The sequence below is a fragment of the Trichosurus vulpecula genome, chromosome 4 (assembly GCF_011100635.1).
Source record: "Trichosurus vulpecula isolate mTriVul1 chromosome 4, mTriVul1.pri, whole genome shotgun sequence".
Taxonomy (NCBI): domain Eukaryota; kingdom Metazoa; phylum Chordata; class Mammalia; order Diprotodontia; family Phalangeridae; genus Trichosurus; species Trichosurus vulpecula.
In genome coordinates, this window is record NC_050576.1 from 132,741,326 (window position 1) to 132,765,383 (window position 24,058).

Consider the following 24,058-nt stretch of genomic DNA (forward strand, 5'->3'; position numbering starts at 1 on the left):
TAACAGGCTTATGTGTCCTCCATCCTCAAAAAAAAATTTACATGATCCGTCCATCCCAACTAGCTATCACCCCGTATCTTTCCTCCCTATTCTGGACAAATACTTTGAGAAGGCTGTCTACAAAAGATGCTTTTACTTCCTTTCTTCACACTTTCTTCTTAAGTCTCTGCGGTCTGGCTTCCAATCTCATTGTTCATTTGAAATTGCTATCTCCTAAGTTAAAAATGTTCTGTTAAATGCCAAATCTAATGGCTTTTTCTCAATCTTTATCCTTATGGATTTCTCTGCAGCTTTTGACACTTCAGACTACCTGCTTCTCCTGGATATTCTCTTCTCTCTAGGCTTTTGTGGTACTATCCTGGCTCTCCTCCTACCTGTCTAGTTAACTCCTTCCCAGTTTCTTTTTGCCGATCTTCATCCAGGTAATGACCACTAATCACCAGTGTTCCTCCAAGGCTCGGTCCTGAGGCCTCTTTTGTTGTTCCTCTATGTAAGAAATGGGAGGAGGAGTTTTGTTTCCACAGAACTAAAGGTGTGCTTCCCTGCCCTCCCCCACCCCAGCTTTAGCAGAGACCAGGCCTCAAGGTCGGTCACGTGAGAAGTCAGAGGCTTGTACGCATGTGCATACTTTTTGAGAAGGCAGTCTAGGGAATTAGAGAGGCCAAACCCACTTGAACCTGTTCAAGCTTATCTAGGGTCTGGGTCAAGAATCCAGGCCAACTGATTTGCATAATTTGCATATGTTAAAGAGGGAAAGTAGGGGAAGTACAAGAATATAGTTTAATCCTAAACTAAGACAAGGAAAATCTAACTAACTTCACTTTTGCTTCTGTATCCTTATTATCCTATTTATATAAACTGTATAACCTAGGAAAACTATGCAAAAAACAGACTGTAAACTAACCATGAGTCTGGCAGGAGTGAAGGGAATGGTTACCCCTGCTCCTGCAGCTGTATCGGTGTGAGTGTTCCCTTGAGCACTACACCCGCTCTCTCGGGGAGCGTAATAAAATGCCTTCCTCTGCCCACTCTGGTCCTGAGTTCTTTGGCTGTGAATGGGCAAATCACATGGATTTTCCTAAGGTCAAGTGAAAGGAAGCAACAGGCAGCAGAAGCTCGCTGGGCTTACTCCTGGATCTTGTCTTGGGGTGTCCTGTGATCCCCACTGCGGTGTTAAGAGGGTTACCACTCTGGATGCCCTTGGGGAACCCTGTGGTCTGCACGGCCTTCTTAAGGGGACATCACTTGGGACTTCCGGCCCTGGCTCGGGAGTCTTGTGATCTTACCACCATCCTAAGGGGCCTTCGCTTGGGTCTTCCTTAGGGTTTGACCCCTAGGAGGCCCTATGATCCCCACGGATTAAGGGATGGCTACCACTTGGTCATCCTCTGGCAGTCCTGTGGTCTGTACAGCCTTCCCTAGGGATTATCACAGGGTTCTTCCTCAGGACTTTGGCCCTGCCTAGGAAGTCCAATGATCCCCAAAACCACGTTTCTCACACTCTATATTATTTCATTTGGAGAACTCATCAGTTACCATGGATTCAATTATCATCACTGTGCCAATGATTTTCAAAGTTATGTATACAGCCCTAACTTTTATAACTTCCATTTTTGAATATTCAATTCTCTTTAGAACATCTCAAATTGGATGTCTCATGGACAATTTTAAACTTAATATGTACAAAATTAAACTTACTATCTTCCTTCTATCACCCTTCCTCTCAAGTCCTCCCCCTTTTCCTAATTTTCCTGTTACTGTCAAGGATACCACCATATTTCCAGTAACACAAGCTTGTTACTTAGGCATCATCTTCAAATCTTCACACTCATTCCCTCCCCCACATCCAAATGGTTGCCAAGTCCTATCAATTCTACCTTTATAATGTATCTTATACATGCCCCCTTAAATCTCAGCCAAAGTCTCCCTTTCTCAAGAAGTCTCTCCTGGCCTGCCTTAATCTCAGTACCTTCCTTCTGAAAATATGCCCAATTTATCTGGTTTATATCTTGTCTGTATATAGTCATTTGCATGTTCTCCCCCCACGTGAGACTGTGACTCCAGTACTTATTACACTTTCTGGCACATATTAAGCACTTAATCAATGCTTACTCTTGACTACTCAGGGTACCAGAAAGTGATGTCAACAGCCTGAGCCTTTATTCCTCCAAGCTAAATAAGTCTTAAGGATGGTTTAAATACCCTCTGAAGTAAAACTAGCCTAACATATATGACAGTCGGGGAGGAAAGAAGGTGTGTCTCTCACCACAGTATTTATTGTCTATATGCAGAGGATATAAAGTTCTTTCCCCTGCAGAGCATAAGCTCTTTGGAGGCAGATTATTTTATGTTTTATCTTTGTTTCCAACATAATAACTGGCACACAGTAGGTATTTAATAAATACCTGTTAACCACCTGAAACAAGAAGTTGGTTCAGAAGGGAAGAAATATGACTGATAGTCAGAGGTAAAGCAACATGAGTGACATATCATGACTGACACATACTCCTAGATAAAAAGCCTGGGTTATGCCACAGAGGAATAGAGTGCTGGGTGATTGAGAGCCACTTGCCTGGTGATCCTAACTGTTGATAGGATCCTAGTGATAATACTGCTACACTAAGTTTTTAGAAGCACGATATGTAGAAGGTGACAAGATACATATTTTTTGACTAGTAGAAAAAAGATGATATGAAAGAAATCTATAAAATGGACATGTTATCTTAACAGCATTGCTACAAAATGATTATTTATTTATATGCCTAAAAGGCTTGCTAATGAAAAGGCAAACAGTAGTAGTGTAAAAAGCAAACTCCCAACAGTAATTGAGAGACTTGAGTCCTGAAATATAACACTGACATGAACCAGCTATGAGATCTTATTTAAGTCATTTCATCTGTTTGGGTCTCAGTTTCTATATATAAAATGAAGCTGTCCTAGATGATCAATAAATTACCACACAGAGTTTTAGAACACATGATCTAAATTACAAAAAAAATTAAAAATGTAAAAATGTCTTTAAAAAATTAATATTTCTTAAAAATATTAAAGGATTATAGGAAATAGTGCTATAAATATTAAGAGTCACCCATAATTTCACTATGATATTAGTAGAGCACTGAAAGAATAGCATTTGCTAACAGAGAAATGCCTTTTTCTTAATTTATCAGTACTCTGGAGAACTATTTCTGTATACAAAAATATTAAAAATGAACCATGGAAATTTACCTGTTATTTGTTTCCTCAAATTCTCAATTTCTTCTTTTAAGTTTTTTATTTCTAAATCTTTGTTTGCAGTTAATGGGCCATCTACAGTTGAATACTGCAGAGCCTGGACTGTCTGTGTTGATTCTTTAAAAAGAAAGAAAGAAAAATAAGATAAGTGACTCCCATGCATTTTATGAACTACATTAACAGATATGTGAAAAATCCTTGCCGAGTTAATGACAAATTCCAGACATAAAAGTAGTATGACTATAGTACAATATTCACAAGTGTTTTCATTCTTGCCGTCTTAAGAACATATACCTAATGAATTGGGAAGGCAGCCTATCCATAACTTGACCCAATCCACAACTCATAAGACCATCTCTCTACTTTGGCCCCAGTGGCTTTCTCACATTGAAATCTTTCCCACACCTAAGGTGTCTTTCTCAAATCACTGAGTTCCTCCTCAAACCTCCATTTGAGAAAGCACTCACACCAGTTGTGCTCTCTTCAAACAGGGACCAGTACATATCTCCCTTGATTACTTCTTCACCTTTTCCCTGAGCTGGTAAGAAAAACAGAACAATAGATGGATATTCCCATGGACCAACTCTACTGGCTTTCATACTATTCCTCATGTTGGGGGTTCCATACTTGTTCCTTTTCACAGGCTATCCTCCATGGCTACACTATATTAGCTGCACAGCTCCCGTCTCAGAACAGAGCTAGTTTCATTCAAAGTTCAGCTCCAATCTTCATCTTTCTGTATACTTCTGTTAATACTTTCTTCTATCCTTTTCTATTTCTTGCTGTTTAGTTTTGGAAATGTTTGGTATATATTCATATATCTCTGTTTTCTCCCTCTAGAATATAAACTCCTTGAGAACAGTGACTATTTCATTTTTGTTTCTGTACCTCTAGTGCCTAGCACTGCCTATCATATAAGAGTGCAAAACAGTGGCAGCACTACCTTAAAAAATTCTTTACCTTGAAGCTTCCTACTAAGTTCAAGTTTTTCCTGTTCAAGACGTCTTATTCTCCGTTCATAAGCTTCAGTTGCTAAACTGTCCTCCAAAGTGCGCTGAATATTGACGTCAACATCCATTGAGGGAGGCCCAGCTGTAACTCTTAAACAACTTCGATCTGAAAGAACACTGAAGAAAAGGGAAGATAACTTGACATCATTTTGAGATGAAAATCCTAAAGATGAGTAAAAAAAAAAGTTATTCATTATTCATAAAAGAACTTTACTATTCAACATTCTAGACTAATCAGGAAAACAAATAAAAAAAGCAATCTCATTTAATTAGTAGAAACATTTTAAGAATAACATCAAAACTCTTTATATCCTTAAACTGGCTTTTTAAAATAACACAAAGTTAAAAAAAAGAGGTCTGGCTCTTTAAAGAATAACAAGAATTTCAATCAACATAGTTACTTGAAAGCATTTCACTTGAATTGAAAGCATTTCACCAATGTTTTGTTATATAATTCTATTGATTAGAACGATATTCAAATGCATAATGTTCCTTAACTACAAATACACAAATGGATCTGTGATCTGATCTCTCTGAAGGTTCCTTAACAACTAAATCGTGCCTAAGCATTCCATGTACCTTCTTTTCCCTGTGAAGATGTTTATGCCAAACTCTGTTGAGTGGTTACGGCTCTCTCAGAGAAGACTGTCAGAGAAGACTGTTTAGTGTTCTAGAGCTAAATGTAACTGACAATGCTATCTCTTGTACTTTTCAAGAATTGTTGACTAGGAAAGATGGTAGAATAAGACAGGAAATACTAGGCTCTCCAAAATTCTCACTCAAACAAGATAAAATATCACCTCAAAGTGAACTTTGAGCAGCAGAAATAATCTAAGACAACTGGAGAAGACATCAGGAAACACCTCACCTCCAGGGGCCTAGGTTTGGCCCACTGAAGTGCAAACACCTCCAGGCAGACTCTCTTAAATTAACAAACAACAAGCCCAGGAGGCAATTAGGATTCAGGAATTTTCACCTCACAGTGTGGTGCTGGGACAGCTAAGCAGGGGAGGATTAAAGGAACCTCCTCTGTTGTAGGACACCAGGCCCAGTTGTGCAGACCAGACCCAGACTCAGGACCAGGCTGTGGTTCTGGGCAAGGATTAGTGAGCACATGCCCACTGAGTGTGTAGCAAAGGAACAGGGACCTTGCTGGCTGTAGCATTAGCAGGAGATTGGAGTTCTAGGTTTTGGTTCCAGGGCAGAGGGGTGAGATGAAGTTTGCAGCCAGGAAAGGGACTACTGGGAGCAAGGGTATTTGCAGTGACAGTGTGGCTAGAAACCCTACCCTTGGCTCAGGGGCAGAGAAGAGTGCTAGAGGTACAGCCCTTGGCAGAGTTCAGAAAACAAGAGAATGAAAAACCTGAAGCCTGAGGCATCAACTCCCACACCTTAGACTACTACTGACTGTACTAATAAGTCACACACACACAAAAAGTAAAGACAGGAGAAAGAACTTGAGCAAAGGTAGCTGTTATGGAGGAGGATCTAGGTTTATACTCAGAAGAAGACAATAAAGGTTTATACTCAGAAGAAGATAATAAAGTTTAAAAAGTCATTCCTACTTCAAAGAAAAAATGTTAGTGTTATATGCCCAAAAAAGAGTTCTTGGAAGATCTTAAAAAGGACTTTAAAAATCAGAGATATTGAGGAAAAATTAGGCAGAAAAAAATAAGAATCCAAGAAAATCAAGAATATTATGAAAAGAATGTCAACCAATGGGGAAAAGAGATCTAAAAACTTAAGGAAGAAAATAGCTCCTTAAACACTAGAATTTGTCAAGGAGAAGCTAATGATGTTGTAAGACACCAAGAAATAATAAAACATAATTAAAATGAAAAAAATAGAAGAGACTTTGAAATATCTCATTAGAAAAACAATTGATCTAGAGACCAGATCAGGGAGAGACAATATTAAGAACTGGTGGACTACCTGAAAGTTATGATTAAAGAAAAACAGGAATCTAGATATGATATTGCAAGAAATCATTAAGGAAAATTGCCATGAAATTCTAGAACGAGATGGTAAAATAGAAATAGGAAATTATCCATCTATCACCACCTGAAAGATTCCAAGATGAAAATTTTCAGGAACATCATAGCTAAGTTTCAAATCTCCCAGGTTATGGAGAAAATACTATAAGCAACAAGAAAAAAAATTTAAATACTGTGGAGCTACAGTCAGGATAACACAAGATCTAGTAGCTTCTATATTAAAAGACTGGAGAGCTTAGAACATTATATTTTGAAGAGCAAAGGAGCTGAGTTTGCAACCAGGAATAACTTACCCTGCAAAGCAGAGTAGTATAATCCTGAATGTAAAAAAAAAGGGGGGGGAGCATTTAATGAAGTAAAAGATTTTCAGGTATTTTTGAGAAAAAAGAACTCAAAGGAAAATTGGACATATAAGATATAGGAGAAACATAAAATAAACAATAATGACCAATTATGGGGGACTCAATAAGGTCAAATTGTTTACTTCTCATACAGAAAATGTCATCTTACTTGGGTAGTTTGAAAGAGCATACATAGATAGAAGGCTTGGGGTTGAGTATGATGGGATAATTTTGAAAAATGAAATTGGGTAAGGGAGGTAAAATGAAGCAATTATCTCATACAAAAGAGGTGTGAATGGAAAAACTGTTACAGTGAAAGCAGGCGGGGGTGGAGAGCTGGTAGTGCTGGAAATTTTATTCTCATCGGAATTGGTTAAAGAGGGAATAACACATACATCTAAAACAGTATAAAATTCTTCTAAATTTGTAAAGAAACAGGAAGGCGAGGGAACGAAATAAGGGAGGGACTTTTAAAAGGGTGTGTAGATCAAGAAGTAGGAGAGTGGATGGAGAGGATAAGGGAGGGATTCTTTTTTTTAATTAATCTATTTTAAACTTACATACACAATAAGAAAAGAAACATATAACCTTAAATACTAAAACTTAAAGAGAAAATAAGAAAAAAGGAAAAAAGCACCATGTGCACAGCAAAACATAAGAGAGGATTAAAAATATACAGGAATAAATTTCCATTTCAAGAAAGCCTAAATAAAAAATGCTACACATTGTGTTCAGAGCTGTCTTGTAAGCTTTCTTTTGTTCTCTGCTGTGCACTTTTTACTTTCTTTTCCTTCCCTTTCCCCCAAATCCTCAAGAAGGCTACAATTAACCATAGATACAAATACACACTTATATACACATACATATCATACTCATATATAGTCATATACATTCATATGCGCCTATGTAACACCATACTATACTTGTTTGCCCTCTGTTTCTCTGAAGGTGGATAACATCTTCTCTCATATGTCAAAGTCTTTCCATATTTTTCTAATTCTACCAACTCATATTTTTCTAAGTTCATCAACTCATTACTTCCTATACCACAGCAATATTCCAACCTTACATTGTCTATAGTAATTTTAAATAGTCCAAAACAATATTGATAGGGTTGAAAAAGAGTTGCCCTATTTTTATCTTTTGATTAAATTGATTTTAGCTTCAACTTTTTTTTTTCCTAATAAATTCTACTCCTGATCCTTTATTTCATGTTTGTTTGTTTCTCTTATTTCCTATCCCTCCCAACTCCTCAACTTTACTTCTACAGGCTAGCTTGCCATACTATTATGTAATCCCTCCCTTATCCTCTCCCCCCACACTTTCCCCTTACCCTCTTGTTTCTATCTGGATTGAGAAGACTTTTATAGCCTTCCAAATATTAAATTATTACCTCTTCATCCCATTTCCATTAGTCTAAACACCCTTCTATACCCCTCCTCGATCCGATTCCCTCACCCTCTTATTTCTTTATAAATTTAGAAGACTTTTATTCCCTTCTAAATGTATATATTGTTCTGTCTTTAACCCAGACCTGATGTAAGGTTCCTTCTAAAAATCTCCCTGTCCCCTTATCCTTTTATTTCTTTCTGAATTTAGAAGACTTTTATGCCCTTCTAGATATATATGTATTGACCCTCTTCGACCCATTCCTGTTGAGAATAGAGCTCCAAAACTACCAACCCTCCTCCCCCATCTAATTCCTCTGTGTCAATTCTGCCTCTCATACCTCATTTCTACAGTCTTTTTACCTTTTCCTAAATGGTTTTACTTTTTAGTATCACGTCATACTCAGGTCTACCTCAATCTTTCTTTTGAACTATCAATTACTAATAACAATATCAGACATACAATTTACATTTCCTTATATAAGAAATAAACAATCCTTATTGAGTCCTTGTAATTAGTCTTTGATATGCACCTTATAAATATGGACCTTGTATGTCAAATTTTCTATTAAGTTCAGGGTTTTTTGCAACAAAATCCTGAAAAAGTCTGGCAATTCACAGAATGTCCTTTTTTGTTTTCATTCAGCATCATGCTTAACTATGCTGGATACGGTATTTTTAGCCCCAACCTCAGTTCTTTTGATCTTCAATAAGTAGTGTTCCAAGACCCATGGTCTTTTAGACTCTATTCCCACAGTAACTTTCTGTAGTTGAATTCTTTCTCCTTAGCCTGCTCATTTCTTTTTTTAGAATTTGTAGCACCTTATTTCCTGTTAATTACCTCTAGTCCTGGGGTATGGGAGATGGTGCCTCTGACCTCAGATCCTCCTTCAGTTCTCCCCTCTGGACTGGAACTGAAACTAAGAACTCCAGACTCCCTTATCAGCAGAGGTTCCCTCAATCTTCCCCCACTCAAATGCCCAACTCCTTACACTCTCTGGGTGATGAAAATTCCTTTGCCTGGGGCCAAGGCTACCTCCCAACCCAACCAGCCCAAGGGCTTACCACTTGCTATTTCAGGGGAACTAGGCTGGAGGTGTTTACCCTTCACAGGGACCAAACTTGGCCCTTGGATTTTTCTTCAGATCTGCTCTGGTTGTTGCAGGAGAACCACTGTTCTGCCCTAACTCTTGTTAATTTTTACAGCTCTACATTCACCCTGACGCACTATTTTGTTTTGATTGCGGGGAAAATGTGGAGAGCTTGGAATTCTCTGACCTACTCAACCGTCTTCTCAGAATCGTCTCCTGGGATTCTTAAAAAGGGTGAGGATTAGGGAGGTAGTGGTTAGAAGTAAATCAGATTTGTGAGGAGGGTTTGGATAAAAAGAGAGGGTGAGAGGAAATATTGGATGGAGGGATACACAAATCTAGTCATCATAATTTTGAATGGGATGAACTTCACCCACAAAATGGAAATGAACAGGAGAATGGATTAAAAATCAGAATCTAAAAATATGTTGTTGTAGTAGCAATTTTGATTTGAAGATCTTTCCCACCCATTAATAGGCCATGTGACCTGCTTATGTCACAGGAAGTCTAGGACATAAGTAGTGGGAGGAGCTCCCTGACAGGAAAAGGAAATTATGTCACAGAAAATGCTGAGAGAGAGAGAGAGAAAAAGACAATATGGCTGCTAGTGGCTGCTAACAGCTGCTCTCGTGACTGTCAGAACTGAACAGGCTGATTTAGCTGTACCGTGAGTTTGTTTTGGGGAAGACCCCGGCAGGGGGCTGGAGAAGTTTTGGGATGGTGAGTTTCCAGGCTGTGATATGGCGTTTTAAGCTCCTTTCTTTCATGATAGAGTGGGCTGCCTGGCTGTGGGAGCTGAACATTTGGTTATGGGATATGATTTTCTGGTGTCTGAATAAATGTCACACTTCTTTTATCTTCTTTATGGACAGTCTCTCGTATTTTGCCATAGAGAACTACAGGCATATTCACGATTATCGTTGCTGTGTTTATTGCCTTACTGTTTCAGTTGTTTACAAGAAACACATTTAAAAATGAGAGATAGACACAGAGTTAAAATAAAGGGCTGGAATAGTATTATGCTTCAGCTGAGGGGAAAAAAAAGAATATGAAGTAATATCAATACTAAACCCATATGCACCAAATGCTATAGCATTTAAAGTTTTAAAGGAAAAGTTAAGTGAATTATAGGTGGAAATAGATAGTAATGCTATAATAGTGAAGACTTTAGACATCCTCTCTCAGAATTAGATAAATCTAACCAAAAAATAAGAAAGGAATTAAGGAGGTGAATAGAATCTTAGGTAAGCTACAAATGATAGCTATCTAGAGAAAACTGAATAGGAATAGAAAGGAATACACCTTTTTCTGAGTGGTACATGGTACTTTACAAAAACTGACCATATATTAAGGGATAAAAATTTTATAGTTAAATGCAGAAAAGCAGAAAAATTAAGTGCATCCTTTTCAGGTCAAAATGCAATGAAAATTATATTCAATAAGGGACCATGAAAACACAAATTAAAAACTAATTAAAGACTAAATAACCTAACCTTAAAGAATGAGAAGGCTAAGGAACAAATCCTAGAAATGATCAATAATTTCATTAAAGAAACTGACAATGAGACAACATATCAAACCTATGGCATATAGCAAAAGCAGTAATCGGAGGAAAATTTATATTTTTAATTGCTTATATCAATAAAATTAATTGGGCATGTAATTTTAAAAAGTAGAAAAAAACCAAATTAAAATCCCTAATTAAACACTAAATTGGAAATCATAAAAATTAAAGGTGAGACTTATTAATAAAACTTGAGTGTAAAAAAACCATGGAATTAATATAAAACAAAATAAATAAATCACTAATGATTAAAAGAGAAAAGAAAACCAAATCACTAGTATGAAAAATGAAAAGGGTGACTATGCCAGTAATGAAGATGAAATCAAAGCAATTATAAGGAGTTGTTTTCCCCAATTACATGCCAATAAATTCAACAATTTAAGTGAAATGGAAGAATATTTACAAAAATATATACTGCCTAGATTAAAAGAAGAGGAAGAAGAATATGTAAATAAACATATTCTAGAAAAAGAAATTGAGAGAGGATTCTGGAAAGAAGGCAGCATAGATCAGAAAATTTCAAGCTCTCCAGATTTCCCACATAAACAAGACCAAATAGTGCCTCAGGGGAACACAAAGCGATAAAAACAAGAGTTGGGGCAGAACCAAGGTCTTCCTGGGACAATCAGAACAAAAATACCAGGACCAAGGTTTGGTCCCTGTGAAGTGAAAACACCTCCAGGCTGGTTCCTCAAGCGGCAAGCCCTGGGGTTACTTGGGTTGGGATGTAGCCTTAGCCTTAGCCTCAGCCAGAGGAACTTTCAATTCTCCTTGGGAGTCTGTTGAGCCTGGGGAAGATTAAGGGAACCTCTGCTGATATGGAATGCTAGACCCAGCTATGTTGCTCAGATGTGGCCCTGAATGAGAAAGAACCAGCACACACCCAGCAAGTGTAGAAGTATGAGGCAGGGACTCTGCTGGCTGTGGGCACTTAGAAGAGGCTGGAGTTCTTGGTTTCAGTTCCAGGCCAGAGGGGAGAACTGAAGGAGGATCAGAGACCAGAGGCACCATCCTCCATACCTCAGGACTAGAGGCGATTACAAAAAATAAGCTGCAACAAGTTTCTAAAAAAATGAGCAGGCTAAGGAGAAAGAATCCAACCAAAGAAAGTTACTATGGGAATAGAGAAGACTGGAGTTCATCTTCAGAAGAGGATACTGAAGTGAAAAAGCCTCTCCTGCCACAAAAAGTAAAGTCAAATGAAATCATAGAAGAACTTCAAATCAGACTTTTAGGATTTTGTTGCAAAAAGACCTGAACTTAATAGGAAATATGACATACAAGATCCAACAGAAATATAAGGTAAACATCAACAACTAATCACAAGGGACTCAATAAGGACAGACTATTCACTTTTTATATGAGGAAATGCAAATTGTATATCTAAGATTGTTATTAGTAATTGGGTAGTTCAAAACAAAGATTGGGGTAGACCTAAGTATGATGTGATACTAAAAAGCAAACTGTCTAGGAAAAGATAAAAGAGTAATTATCTTATACAAAATGAGGCACAAGAGAAAAAACTGACACAGAGGGGTGAGTCGATGAGGGAGAAGGGCTACTGTTCTGGAACCCTACTCTCATCAGGAATGGGTTAAAGAGGGAATAATACACAAAAATCTAGAAAAGCAACAAAGTGTTCTAAATTCAGAAAGAAATGAAAGGCTTAAGGGATATGGAGGGGGAAGAGGAAAAGGTAGGAATTTTAGGATAGAAGGGAGAGGGTAGGTTAAGTAATAGGAGGGCAAGCCAGCAGATAGAAGTAAAACAAGAAGAGTTAGGAGATATACACAAACATAAAATCAAGGTCAGGAGAAGAATTTATTAGGGAAAAAAGTAGAGGTAGTAATCATGATCTCAGACAAAGTTAAAGCTAAAATAGATTTAATCAGGCGAGAAAAATAGGGAAACTATACTATATGTCAACCATGCTAATCAGTACTATTGTGGACTATTTAAAATAACTAAACGGTATAAGGTTGGAATTTTGCTGTGCTTTAGGAAATGATGAGTGGGTAGACTTAGAAAAATAGGGAAAGACTTGGACCTGTGAAGGAAGACATTACCCACCCTCAGAGAAACAGAGACAACAAGTAGAGTACAATCTTATATATACGCATATGAATGTATATATCTATATATGAGGATGATTATAGGTATCTAAGTATATGTAAGTTTACATATGTACATATGTTTGTGTTTGTGTGTGTATATATGTATGTATATGTATATATGAGTATACATACACACACAAATATATGCATGATTAATTGTAGCCTTCTTGAGGGAAAGGGGGAAGAGTTGAGGAAGGGGAAAAAAGAACAAAGTAAAAAGTGCACAGCAGAGAACAAAAGAAACTTTACAATGAAGCAAAGAAAAGATGGACAGCTCAGAACACAATATGTAGTATTTATTACATAGGCTTTCTTAAAATGGAAATTTATTGTATAATTTCAATCATCTCTTATGTTCTGCTGTGCACATGGCACTGCTTTTTTTCTTTTCTTATTTTCCATTTAAATTTTGGTATTTAAGTTTATAATATGTTTCTTTTTCTTTTCGTATTGTGTATTTAAGTCTTAATATTCAAGTTTAAAATAAATTAAGAAAAAAAATTTTTTAAAGGAGCAGCTAGGTGGCATAGTGGATAGACAGCACCAGCCCTGGAGTCAGGAAGACCTGAGTTCAAATCGAGCCTCAGACACTTGACACTTACTAGCTGTGTCACCCTGGGCAAGTCATTTAACCCCGACTGCCTTGCAAAGAAAAATAAAGAAAAAGAAAAAGAAATTGAATAGGCCATAAATGAGTTTCCTAAGAAAAAAGCATTAGAACCAGACAGATTCACAGGTGAATTGTACCAAACATTTAAAGATCAATTAATTCCAGTATTAAATAAATTATTTGGAATAGTAGTCAAAGAAAAAGTCCTACCAAACTCCTTTTTATGAAAGAAATATGGTACTTAAACCAGGAAGAGTGAAAACAGAAAGAAAATTTATAGACCAACTACATTAAAGAATATAGATGCAAAAATTCTAAAAAAAATACTAGCTAGGAGGCTACAACAATATATTACACAAAGTTTATATATTTTGACCAAGTGGGATTTATATCAGGAATTCAGAGATGGTTTAATGTTTAATTAAAGGAAAACTATTAACATAATTGATTATATGAATAACAAAAGTAATAAAAATCCCATGAATCTATCAACAGATGCAGAAAAAGCTTTTCATAAAATACAATACTCATTCCTATTAAAAACACTTGAAAGCACAGGTATAAAGGGAATTTTCCTTAAAATGATAAGAAGCATCTACCTAAAACCATCAGCAAGAATTACCTATAACAGGCATAAGCTTAGAAGCCTTCCCAATAAAATCAGGAGTGAAACAAGGATGCTAATTGTCATCAATATTATTCAATATTATATTAGAAATGCTGGCAATTAGCAATGAGAAGAAAAAGAAAACGAAGGAATCAAAATGGACAATGAGGTAACAAAACTATCTCTTTTTGCAGATGATATGATGATATACTTCGGAAATCCTAAAGATTCAACTAAAATGTTAATGGAAACAATTAACAATTTTAGCAAAGTGGCAAGATATAAAATAAAGCTATATAAATGATCAGCATTTCTACATATCACCAACAAAATCCTGTAAGAAGAGAGAGGAGGAGATACCTCATTTAAAATAATTGTAGACAACATTTAAAATAATTGTAGACAACATAAAATACAAGAATATCTATCAAAAACAAACCCAGGAACTACATGAACATAATTATAAAACACTTTTTATACAAATACAGTCAGATTTAAACAACTGGAGAAATATTAATTTTTCATGGGTAGCCAGGGCAAATATAATAAAAATGACAATTTTACCTAAACTAGTCAATTTATTCAATGCCATTCCAATAAAATTCCCTGAAAAATATTTTTCTGAAATAGAAAAAAATAATAACAAAATTCATCTGGAAGACCAAAAGTTCAAGAATATCAAGGGAATTAATGAAAAAAATGTAAAGGAAGGAGACTTAGCAGTACCAAATCTTAAACTATACACTAAGGCAGTAATTATCAAAACTATCTGGTGCTGGCTAAGAAATAGATAGCTAGATCAGTGGAACAGAGTAGACATACAATACACAGTAGCAAATGGTGATAGTAATCTTGTGTTTGACAAATATAAAGATTTAAGTATTTGGGATAAGAATTTATATGGTAAAAATTGTTGGGGAAACTGGAAAGCAGTCTGGCAGAAATTGGGCAAATACCAATATTTTATACCATTTAACAAGATAAGGTCAAAATGGATAAATGACTTAGATATAAAAAGAGATGGCATAAGAAAATTATAAGACTATGGAACATAATACCTATCAGCCTTAGGAATAGGAGAATAATTTATGAACAAGAAAGAAAGAAATCACTGTGAGATATAAAATGGATAATTCTGATTACATTAAGTTAAAAGGCTTTGTAACAAATAAAACCAATATAGCCAAGGTTAGAAGGAAAACAGAAAATCAGAGGAAAAATTTTATAGACATATAGATAAAGGTCTCATATCTCAAATATATAAAGAACTTTGTCGAATCTATAAGAATAAGTGTTTTTCTATTGATAAATGGTCAAAGGATATAAACAAGCAGTTTTTCAATAAAAAAATCAAAACTATATATTGTCATATGAAAAATGCTCTAACTCATTATTGATTAAAGAAATGCAAATTAAAACAACTTTGAGATATCATCTTACACCTATGAGATCAGCTAAAATGATAAAAGGGCAAGTGACAAATGTCTGAGGGGATCTGGAAACATTGGAACACTAATTTACTGTTGGTGGAACTGATCCAATCATTTTGGAGAGCAATCTGGAATTATGCCCAAAGAGTTATTAAACTGTCTATATACACTTTGACCTAGCAACATCACTATTAAGGTGTGCTTCCCAAGGTGATTAGAGAAAAAAAGGAAAACAACTTGTAAGTTCTAAAATTTTTCTGGCAGTTTTTTTTTGTGGTGGCAAAGAAATGGACAATGAGGCCATCAGCTGGAGAATGGCTAAAGAAATTGTGGTATATGATTGTGATAGAATAGTACTCTGCTATAAAAAATGACGAGCTGTCGATTTTAGAAAAACATAGAAATACTTGCAGGAAATAAGAAAGAGTAAAATGAGCAGAACCAAGAGAAAATTGTACACAGTAAGAGCAATATTATTCTAAGAACAAGTATGAACAACTAAGTCATTCTGAGTATTATAAATACTCAAATCAATTACAAAGAACCTATGAAGGAAGATGCTACCCATATCCAGAGAAAGAACTGAAAAAGAAAAGTATGTATAGTATGGTTTTACACATACATACATACACACACACACATATGTGTCTAATGGTAGCTTTCTTTGGGGCAGGGGGAGGGGAGAGAAAAAAGTGCACAGTGGAGAACAAAAGAAAACCAAAAGAAGCATATAAAGCAGAATAGCTTTGAAAACAATGTGTAGTATTAATTACATAATTTAAAAAAATAAACTGTGAAATGGAGATTCGTAGTTTTATACTGAATCCTCTTTTCCGTGTTGTGTACGTGGAAATGTTCTTTTTTTGGTCTTTTCCTATTTAAGTTCAAAATGAATAGAAATTTTTTAAAAAGAAATCTTAAATAATTCTGATGTATAGACTGGAACCACCTTGTTGGAATACAGTTTTTGAGACAATATTTTGCTCTACTACATTTAATATTTTTGGGATAAAAACTAAGTAATGGGATTTTGTACTCTTTACATCTTTTGGTCAATGTTTTGATTATGAAGATGTGGTTTTCTAGGGAATGAGGCTTCTTGAAAGCTTGTCTAAGAATAATTTTCATAAAAATTTCACATTGATGGGAAAGTAGGCATATAGTACAGGAATTCGTAAAGACTTCTCAGTCACATTTTTCCAGTATTAATAAGGCATAACCAAAGAGGAACTCTAAAGAAGAATAGGAGTAAAAGCCAGGGAAACGTATAACAGAAAAAGAAGACAGGCTGATGCTTTAGAAGGGCAGTTTTCTGTCTCCAGAACCAATGTTCTTTCCAGTATATCACTCCTTTCACAGTGACAAGTGGATAGATCCAGCATTTCACTGCTATTCTGTGTTGCCATGAAAAAATAAGATGGTCTCTACAGTGTCTAGAGACCCTCTCGGCAAATTTATGGAAAGTCATGGAAAAGAGTTCCACGGAAGGACCGAAGTAGGTAGGTTGCAATCTGCGTTACAGAAGAGAACATTCAAATCAATGAGATCTCATATCCATATACGGATGAGTAAACTTCTGTATGAAATTTTCTTCTGCAAAGAACTTATTTTCATTATCAATACCCACAGTTTAAAAAGCACTGGTATGATACATTTCAGCAAAATGTAGTTTCCCTATTTATCTCTTTTAATTGGGTCTTTTTTTATTTTTTGCTACTGTATTGTCTGAAATCATAACTGCTACCCCTTCCTCTTTCATTTCAGCTGGACAAAACAGAGTCTCATCCAGCCCCTTATTTAAACTCTGAGTTTATTTTCTGTTTCAAATGGGTTTCTTATAATCAACATATTGTTAGATTTTGTTTAAAATCCATTCTACTGTCTTTTTCCATTTTATGAGTTATTTAAATGTCATCCATAGTTATGATTGTTAATTATGTACTTTCTTCCATCCTCTTCTTTTATGCTTTTCTTTTTGGTCATTTCTTCTCCCATCTTTAAGAGCTTGCTTTGCTTCCCTTAATTCCTGGTGGGTGAAATATATTTCTATACTCACAAATCGCCGGGTATAGAATGTACAAAGCTTTAAAAACCTAAAACTGCATTAAGACTTTTAGGACATCCTGTAAAAATGTTGATTTAATAGTCACTTCTACAAAACTGTACTCAAATGTATCACTGTGGCATGGATGTACCTTTGGGTTCTCAAAGGGTTTTCCTGCTGAGTGCAAGATCTGGAGGGTTCTACCATGCTGGAAATGGAAAGTCTTAGAGTCTGGACCTAATAGAAAACAAAGTCTGTTTTCTGGTGACCAGCTTAGGCATTTGACGATGACCTCTTTACTCATAACAATCAATGAAACAAAATAAAATAGTCCCTAATATTATGCAAGCCCTGTCTGATTCAACAGTGACAGTGGCAGAGGGGCAGAAAAGGCATCCGAAGGCAACAAGAAACAGTTTTTACAGCATCTATAACCTGGAAATATTGCAAGGATGAGGGACAGCAAGTACATAGCTAGAGTCATACCCTAGGTATTGGTACTCTTGTCATGTTAGGGAAAAGCAAGGAGGGCCTCTGTTATGCTCAGCAGACACCCTCGGATGGATGTATGGAATAGCATGGAGAAGAATCCTATAGGATGGGTAGGTCACAGCTGGGCTGTGCCTTGCATGGTTGAAGAGAACTGAGTCATTGAGATCACAGGATATATTTGAGTATTAATTATAAAATTTAACATGACTGTTAGTTCTCTAAATGTGAGATCACACTGTTCAAAAGGCACAAGGAGTGAAACATGAAGAACTGAATCATATCAATCTTAACATTCTCATAATAAAGAAAATGAAGGGAGAAAAAATCAAGGTTTAGCTAAATGGGAGGAAAGTTCACAGTTGCTCCATGGAAAGGCAAAGAAAGGAATTGGTAGAGTTTTACTATGAACCTACAGTTAATAGGAAACAACATATGATGGGATAAGACCGCACTGGAGATAATTATAGATCATGCACCATATCTGCTGCGAAGAATGAAGAGATAAAAATTTTATTCAGAACTCATTAAAATCCTTTGAATTAAATCAATTTATAATTTCAACATTCATTAACCTCAGTGCAAATTTTCCTTTTTAATAAATTAACACATGAATTAGAAGTGTTTCCAAAAGTTTTTTTTGGAGGGTGAAATGCTGGGCAATTGGGGTTAAATGACTTGCCCGAGGTCACACAGCTAGTAAGTGTGTCCAGTGTCTTAGGCTGGATTTGGACTCAGGTCCTCCTGACTCCAGGGCTGGTGTTCTACTCACTGTGCCACCTAGCTGCCCCCAAATATTTTGAGAAATTTAAAAGTATCTAACCAAACTTATCTGTCAGAAGACTGAGGGAAACACTGAAAACTAAGTTAATCTATTCAACAATAAAATCTTTTAGATACAGTTATAGCACTAACATTTTTTTTTAATTAGAAGGATCTCTAGTAAATCATCTTAGATTTTTAAAACTTAAATTCATATCATTTTGCTTTTAACCTAGCAAAACTTTTTTTTAAACATTTCAAACTTACCAGCTACTAGTATACGTAAAACCAACAAATGGAAGATGGTGACCAGAGAATGCAGTATGGGTTGGAGGGGGCATCGTCTCCTGAGAAGGAAAGAACACACAATAAATAAGCAAATATTACCTGAAGAGTATGTCACAGAAGTTCATTTATATTAGTATATACTTTAACAAATCCAAGACTGCATCAGTACTGGTACTTCACCCTGTTGAAAGTGGACTGTAACCCTTCTATGCCTTAGTTACTAATAATACTACTAAGGCTTAGTAGATTATCTTTCATTATTTGCTGAGGTAAAACAAATTTCATCACTTGGTACTCAGCTTTCTACTGACAAGCCTACCCAGACTTAAGCTGGTTCTCAAATGATAGTCAGCAGTTATCTGGGAAAAAGTTATTCTAGATGCTAATAGGACTATGAGCAAATCAACTGTGTCTTAGCTTTCTACAACCACTGAGAATGCTATGCCACTTGTCATCTGGCACCAGGCTCCTACCTTCCCAGTTTAGCTGGTCCAGGACCAGACTCTCACACACTTCCCCATCACTCGATGACAACCAAATCAACGTTCCAACAAGGGATAGGCACAAAGTTACCACTACTTTGGAAGACAAATAAATCAACCATGCCTCAGCTATAGGACCAGTAAGGGAACAAACACTATGGTTATTTCCCTATGGATTCCACTTACCCCCCAAACAACCTGGCAACCAAGTTCTTTCTCCCATTCCACCAAATAAAATTAATATAATACTCAGGGCCAGTGGCATAGCTACCATTGCTACTGGGAAAAGTTAGGCATCTATAATTCGATAACTAGTGAATACTCCTCCTCTTCCTTTCTCAGTACCAGTGATTTATAGGTAAAAGCTCATTAGGTTTCTGCTGGTGCTACTGCTTTCCCACTTAAGCATCAGCATTCACCTTAGTCCTACCCCTTCCGAATCCCTTTCTGGATGTGCCCCTCCCTATCATTGGGCTGTCTGGAATCCCTTTATACTGTTAAACAATTCCTCTTCCTTTCATATGCCATCATTTCCCTATATGCAAGGAAACCCCATCCCTCTGAGAGGTGCCCTTTAAAAGTGAATTTAAGATTATTTAGGAGTTTGTTGTTTCCATTAAAAAAATTCTACTAGAATAATAGGGTTGATTTTTCAAAGTAGTTTTCCTACTGAGTCTAAGTTGTTAACTGTAGTCAAATACTGAAAATCATTATTAAGTAATAAGCACCATTGTTTTCATTCCTCTTCAAACTTCTTATAAAAAAATTACTTCCTATTTTTTTTCCAGTATTCTTTCCTTGGCCATGCTCCAGTACAAGATACACATTCTCTCACATCCACTATAGAACCATACTGAGCTCCTTCCCCCCTTAGGCTTCACATTATAAAATATTATTTGGAAACTTCTTTAGTCTAAAGTCCTGGGTCACACCTGGAAGAGAAATATTTACCTGCTTTTAACTATCAATTCCAAACCAATCTGAAAAGACCTTAGCCTAAAAGGGCCAGGGTCTCCCAATGCATCCTGGGCCATCTCCAGTCATCCTGAAGAATATCAGGCTACTGGACCCAGATGGCTCTGGAGGAGAAAGTGAGGCTGGTGGGGCAGATAGGTGGTACAGTGAGTAGAGCACCAGTCCTGGAGTCAGGAGGACCTGAATTTAAATCCGGCCTCAGACACTTGATACACTTACTAGCTGTATGACCTTGGGCAGGTCACTTAACCCCAATATCCCTGACTTCCACCCTGCAAAAAAAAAAAAAGTGAGGCTGGTGACCTTGCACAGGCCTCACTCAATCAAATCAAAGTCAACTGCAAGTCATGTCATCATTTCCCTGATGTCACGGTTCTCTTCCAAAATGAAGGACAAACACAACTACAAACAAAGGCTTAATCATTTTCTTCGAGGAAACTGCACACCTAGAAGTGTTTAGGATAATAATCACACAAAGTAAAGAAATTAGTCTTTAATTATTTCAGTCCAAGGAAGTATCTCTTGAGTTGATCTTTGACTAGGTAGAAAGAAGAATCCTTAAAAGCAGCTGTCAAAAAGGACTGAAGAATTTTAGGAAAAAGAACTCCTTAGATTAAAGATACTTAAACTTTTTGCATGTGATAGGCCCCTTTGGCATTCTGGGGAAACCTACGGATCTCTTCTTAGAAAGTTTATAAATGTATAAAACAAAATACATAGAATTATAAAGGATGTTACCAAATTACATATATACAAATACAATTATGAAATATTTTTAAAAAACAACTTTAGATACCCCAAATTAAGAACCTTTGATCTAGGATGTGCCAAAAGTCAAGTAATTACTGTTGTGTTTGATGAAGCAAACTTACTTGAAGTGTTACTCAAACTGATGCCTCACTTTATCATGCCTGTGAAATGTCTATTTTTTTGAGTATATTATAAACTGCAAGTCTAAAATGGCTTGTGTGAGATCTTCAGAGGCTTGAGTTAGGTCTCTGGATATCTCTAAGCAGTAATGTTTAGAATTAGGTTAGTCAAAATTAATAAAAATTGCTTCTATTGAGCTTGTACAGAATTTTCAACACCTTCAATACACTCAATCAGGATGAAAAACAAGTATTTCCTTATTATTCAAGGACGTATTCAGACCCTCATTCTGAAACTGTTACTCAGCCACTTCTCCTCCTTTAAGGTTCACTCCGTTAAGATTTTTGTGACAGCTATTTATGATTCCCTCAACCATTTTCCCTCCTCAGACCTCACTACTTAGCACAGCCTTCCTCTTCACCCCAGTCTTTGTCTCCTTCTATCGGAGGGCTTCAGTACTATGTTTAGTACTTGACAAAAGCCAGTAGCTTGACTTCTCAATTCAACAACTGCCTCAGTTTCCATGATTGCACTTTCACTCCTCTTCAGCCACTCTCTTACTGAACTTGAACCACGTGATATGATCCATCTTAACTTCTCTCTACTGAATGCTATAAATGAGGTTATGCAATTATGCCGGAACCACTACAAACTTATGTTATATAATTCCAAATGAGCCATTAGTGCTACACTGCAATCCTTTTGCTCTTCTCTGATTGCCTATCTACTGTAGCACTTGCCCAAGTACCTGTTCTAAATTATATCTCTCTTCAAGCTAACGCCACCACTCTTTTGCAAGAACAAAATGAAGTGCAAGTAAAAGAGAAGGTGATTAACAGAAAAAAATCTTCATAGCAAACATCACTGAAAAAGATCTCTTATCCAAGCTACGTAAGGAAATTATAAAAATATCTAAGAAAATGGACAATAACCTGACAGATTAAAAAGTCAAAGGATTTGAAGGGCAATTCTCCAAAGTAAAAATTATAAATATCAACAACCACATGAAAGTGTTCAGGATCATTAAAAAAGAATGCAAATCAAAACAACTAACATTTCATCTTATATTCACCAGACTATGAAAGAAGATATTGGTAAATGTTGGATAAGTTATACATATTTGAAAATATTCCTAATGTGGCAAAAAGTATGAGGAGAGTGGAAATCTAAAATTCAGACACAAATACTCCTAAAATAAGAATATAACTTCTGAAAACAAGACACAATTTTCAAATTAACAGACATAATAAAGTGTCCAAGTTTAGATATTCTAATTTTTCAATGCTTGAAGTATGATACAAGTTTAGTTTAATTCATGAATTTGGAAAAATGTACAATTATTTGATAGAAATGCACTTCTAAGAATAACTGACATGAAAATGGTTGTTTTATGGATGTGGGCAAGGAATCTGTCAGACAGCTTTCAAGATTTAAAACTGCTTTTCCTCCCAATTCTCCATAAAATTCTGTCTCCAAAGCTTCATCTGAACATGGAGGCTACCCTGCGTTCTGGAGGACTAAACCAGTAAAATAGAGATTCTTGAAGGATCCATCATGCTAGAAAGCCTTCAGATATCAGCCTAGTGACAAATTCTGTGTGTTTTCTGAGGGCCAACTGGTCCAGTTATTACATATGGGGAGGCTCATTGCCAGTAGGAGATGAATACTATGGCTATAGCAAGGAACAATCTCTTAAAAATTACTTTTAGTCCTAAATGAGTGTACTCCTTTCATTCCTGAAGTGGTAGCAGAAGAAAAAAAGGGAAAGAACTCACAATGGCAAAGATGATAAAAGAAAAAAAAATAGTCAAGGTCCAAAGGGTTGTGAGAAATCATTAATCAACTATGAGTGGAGATAAAATCTAACTATTCTGAGGAAAAATTTAGAATTGTACTAGAAAAGTCATTTAAATGGAAATACCCTTTGTCCTAGAGATAGTACTACTGCTCTTATGTCACAAGGAAGCAAAGGACTCTGGAAAACAACAACATTTCCAGACCTCAAACTGTATTATAAAGCAGTAATTAACAACACTATCTGGAACACATTAAAAAGCAAAGTAAAAAACAAAGACTAGAAACAATCTGAAATAAAACAATCAGTAACTCAGTGCCTATTAAATGCAGTAACATAAATTACTTGAGGAAGAACTCTCTATCTGACAACAATTGTTGAGAAAACTAAAAAGCAGTCTAGCAGAAATTAGGTGTAGATGAACATCTTATACCACAAAGCACAATAAACTCAAAATGAATATATATTCTGAATATTAAACATGATACTATAAAAAAGATACATTGCACAGCTATGCTAGAATGTAAATTCTTAAAAATAGTCAGTCAATAAGTATTTATTAAGTGCTTACTGTGTGCCATAAGAAAAAAAAAGCAATAAACAGGATCCATACCCTTAAGGAGCTCATATTGTAATTGTGGAAAGAAGAGAAAAATTTTAATACATAAGATATGCATATATAGAGAGGGGGAATTACAAAATATAAAATCTTTAATTGAGATTACATAAAATTGAACAAGACATTGAATGAACAAAATTAAAACAACTTGGAAAAGAAAGGATGAAGTCAACTGTGAAAAACTTTTTGTGTAAATATCTTTAATAAGAGACTACTACCCAAGATTTATAGAAAAGTAACAAATATCTAAGATCAAAAGTCATAAAATTAATGGATTAATGGTCAAAGGATATGAACTACTAGTTCTCAAAACAACTGCAATCTGTTGACAACCATTTGAAAGAATGCTCT

General features: G+C 35.9%; 1 protein-coding gene across 8 annotated transcripts in view; it reads right to left on the reverse strand.

Annotated features, from left to right (window-relative positions):
- The window catches only part of CDC42BPA (CDC42 binding protein kinase alpha), a 426,736-nt gene that overhangs the window by 130,834 nt on the left and 271,844 nt on the right, over nt 1–24,058 (reverse strand). For all 8 annotated transcript variants that reach the window (XM_036754912.1, XM_036754907.1, XM_036754911.1 and 5 more), the window contains exons 9-11: nt 18,946–19,025; nt 4,195–4,361; nt 3,229–3,351 (exon numbers count right to left, since the gene is read on the reverse strand). In XM_036754912.1, the coding sequence (XP_036610807.1) occupies nt 3,229–3,351; nt 4,195–4,361; nt 18,946–19,025 (370 nt within the window). The remainder of the gene's footprint in view (nt 1–3,228; nt 3,352–4,194; nt 4,362–18,945; nt 19,026–24,058) is intronic.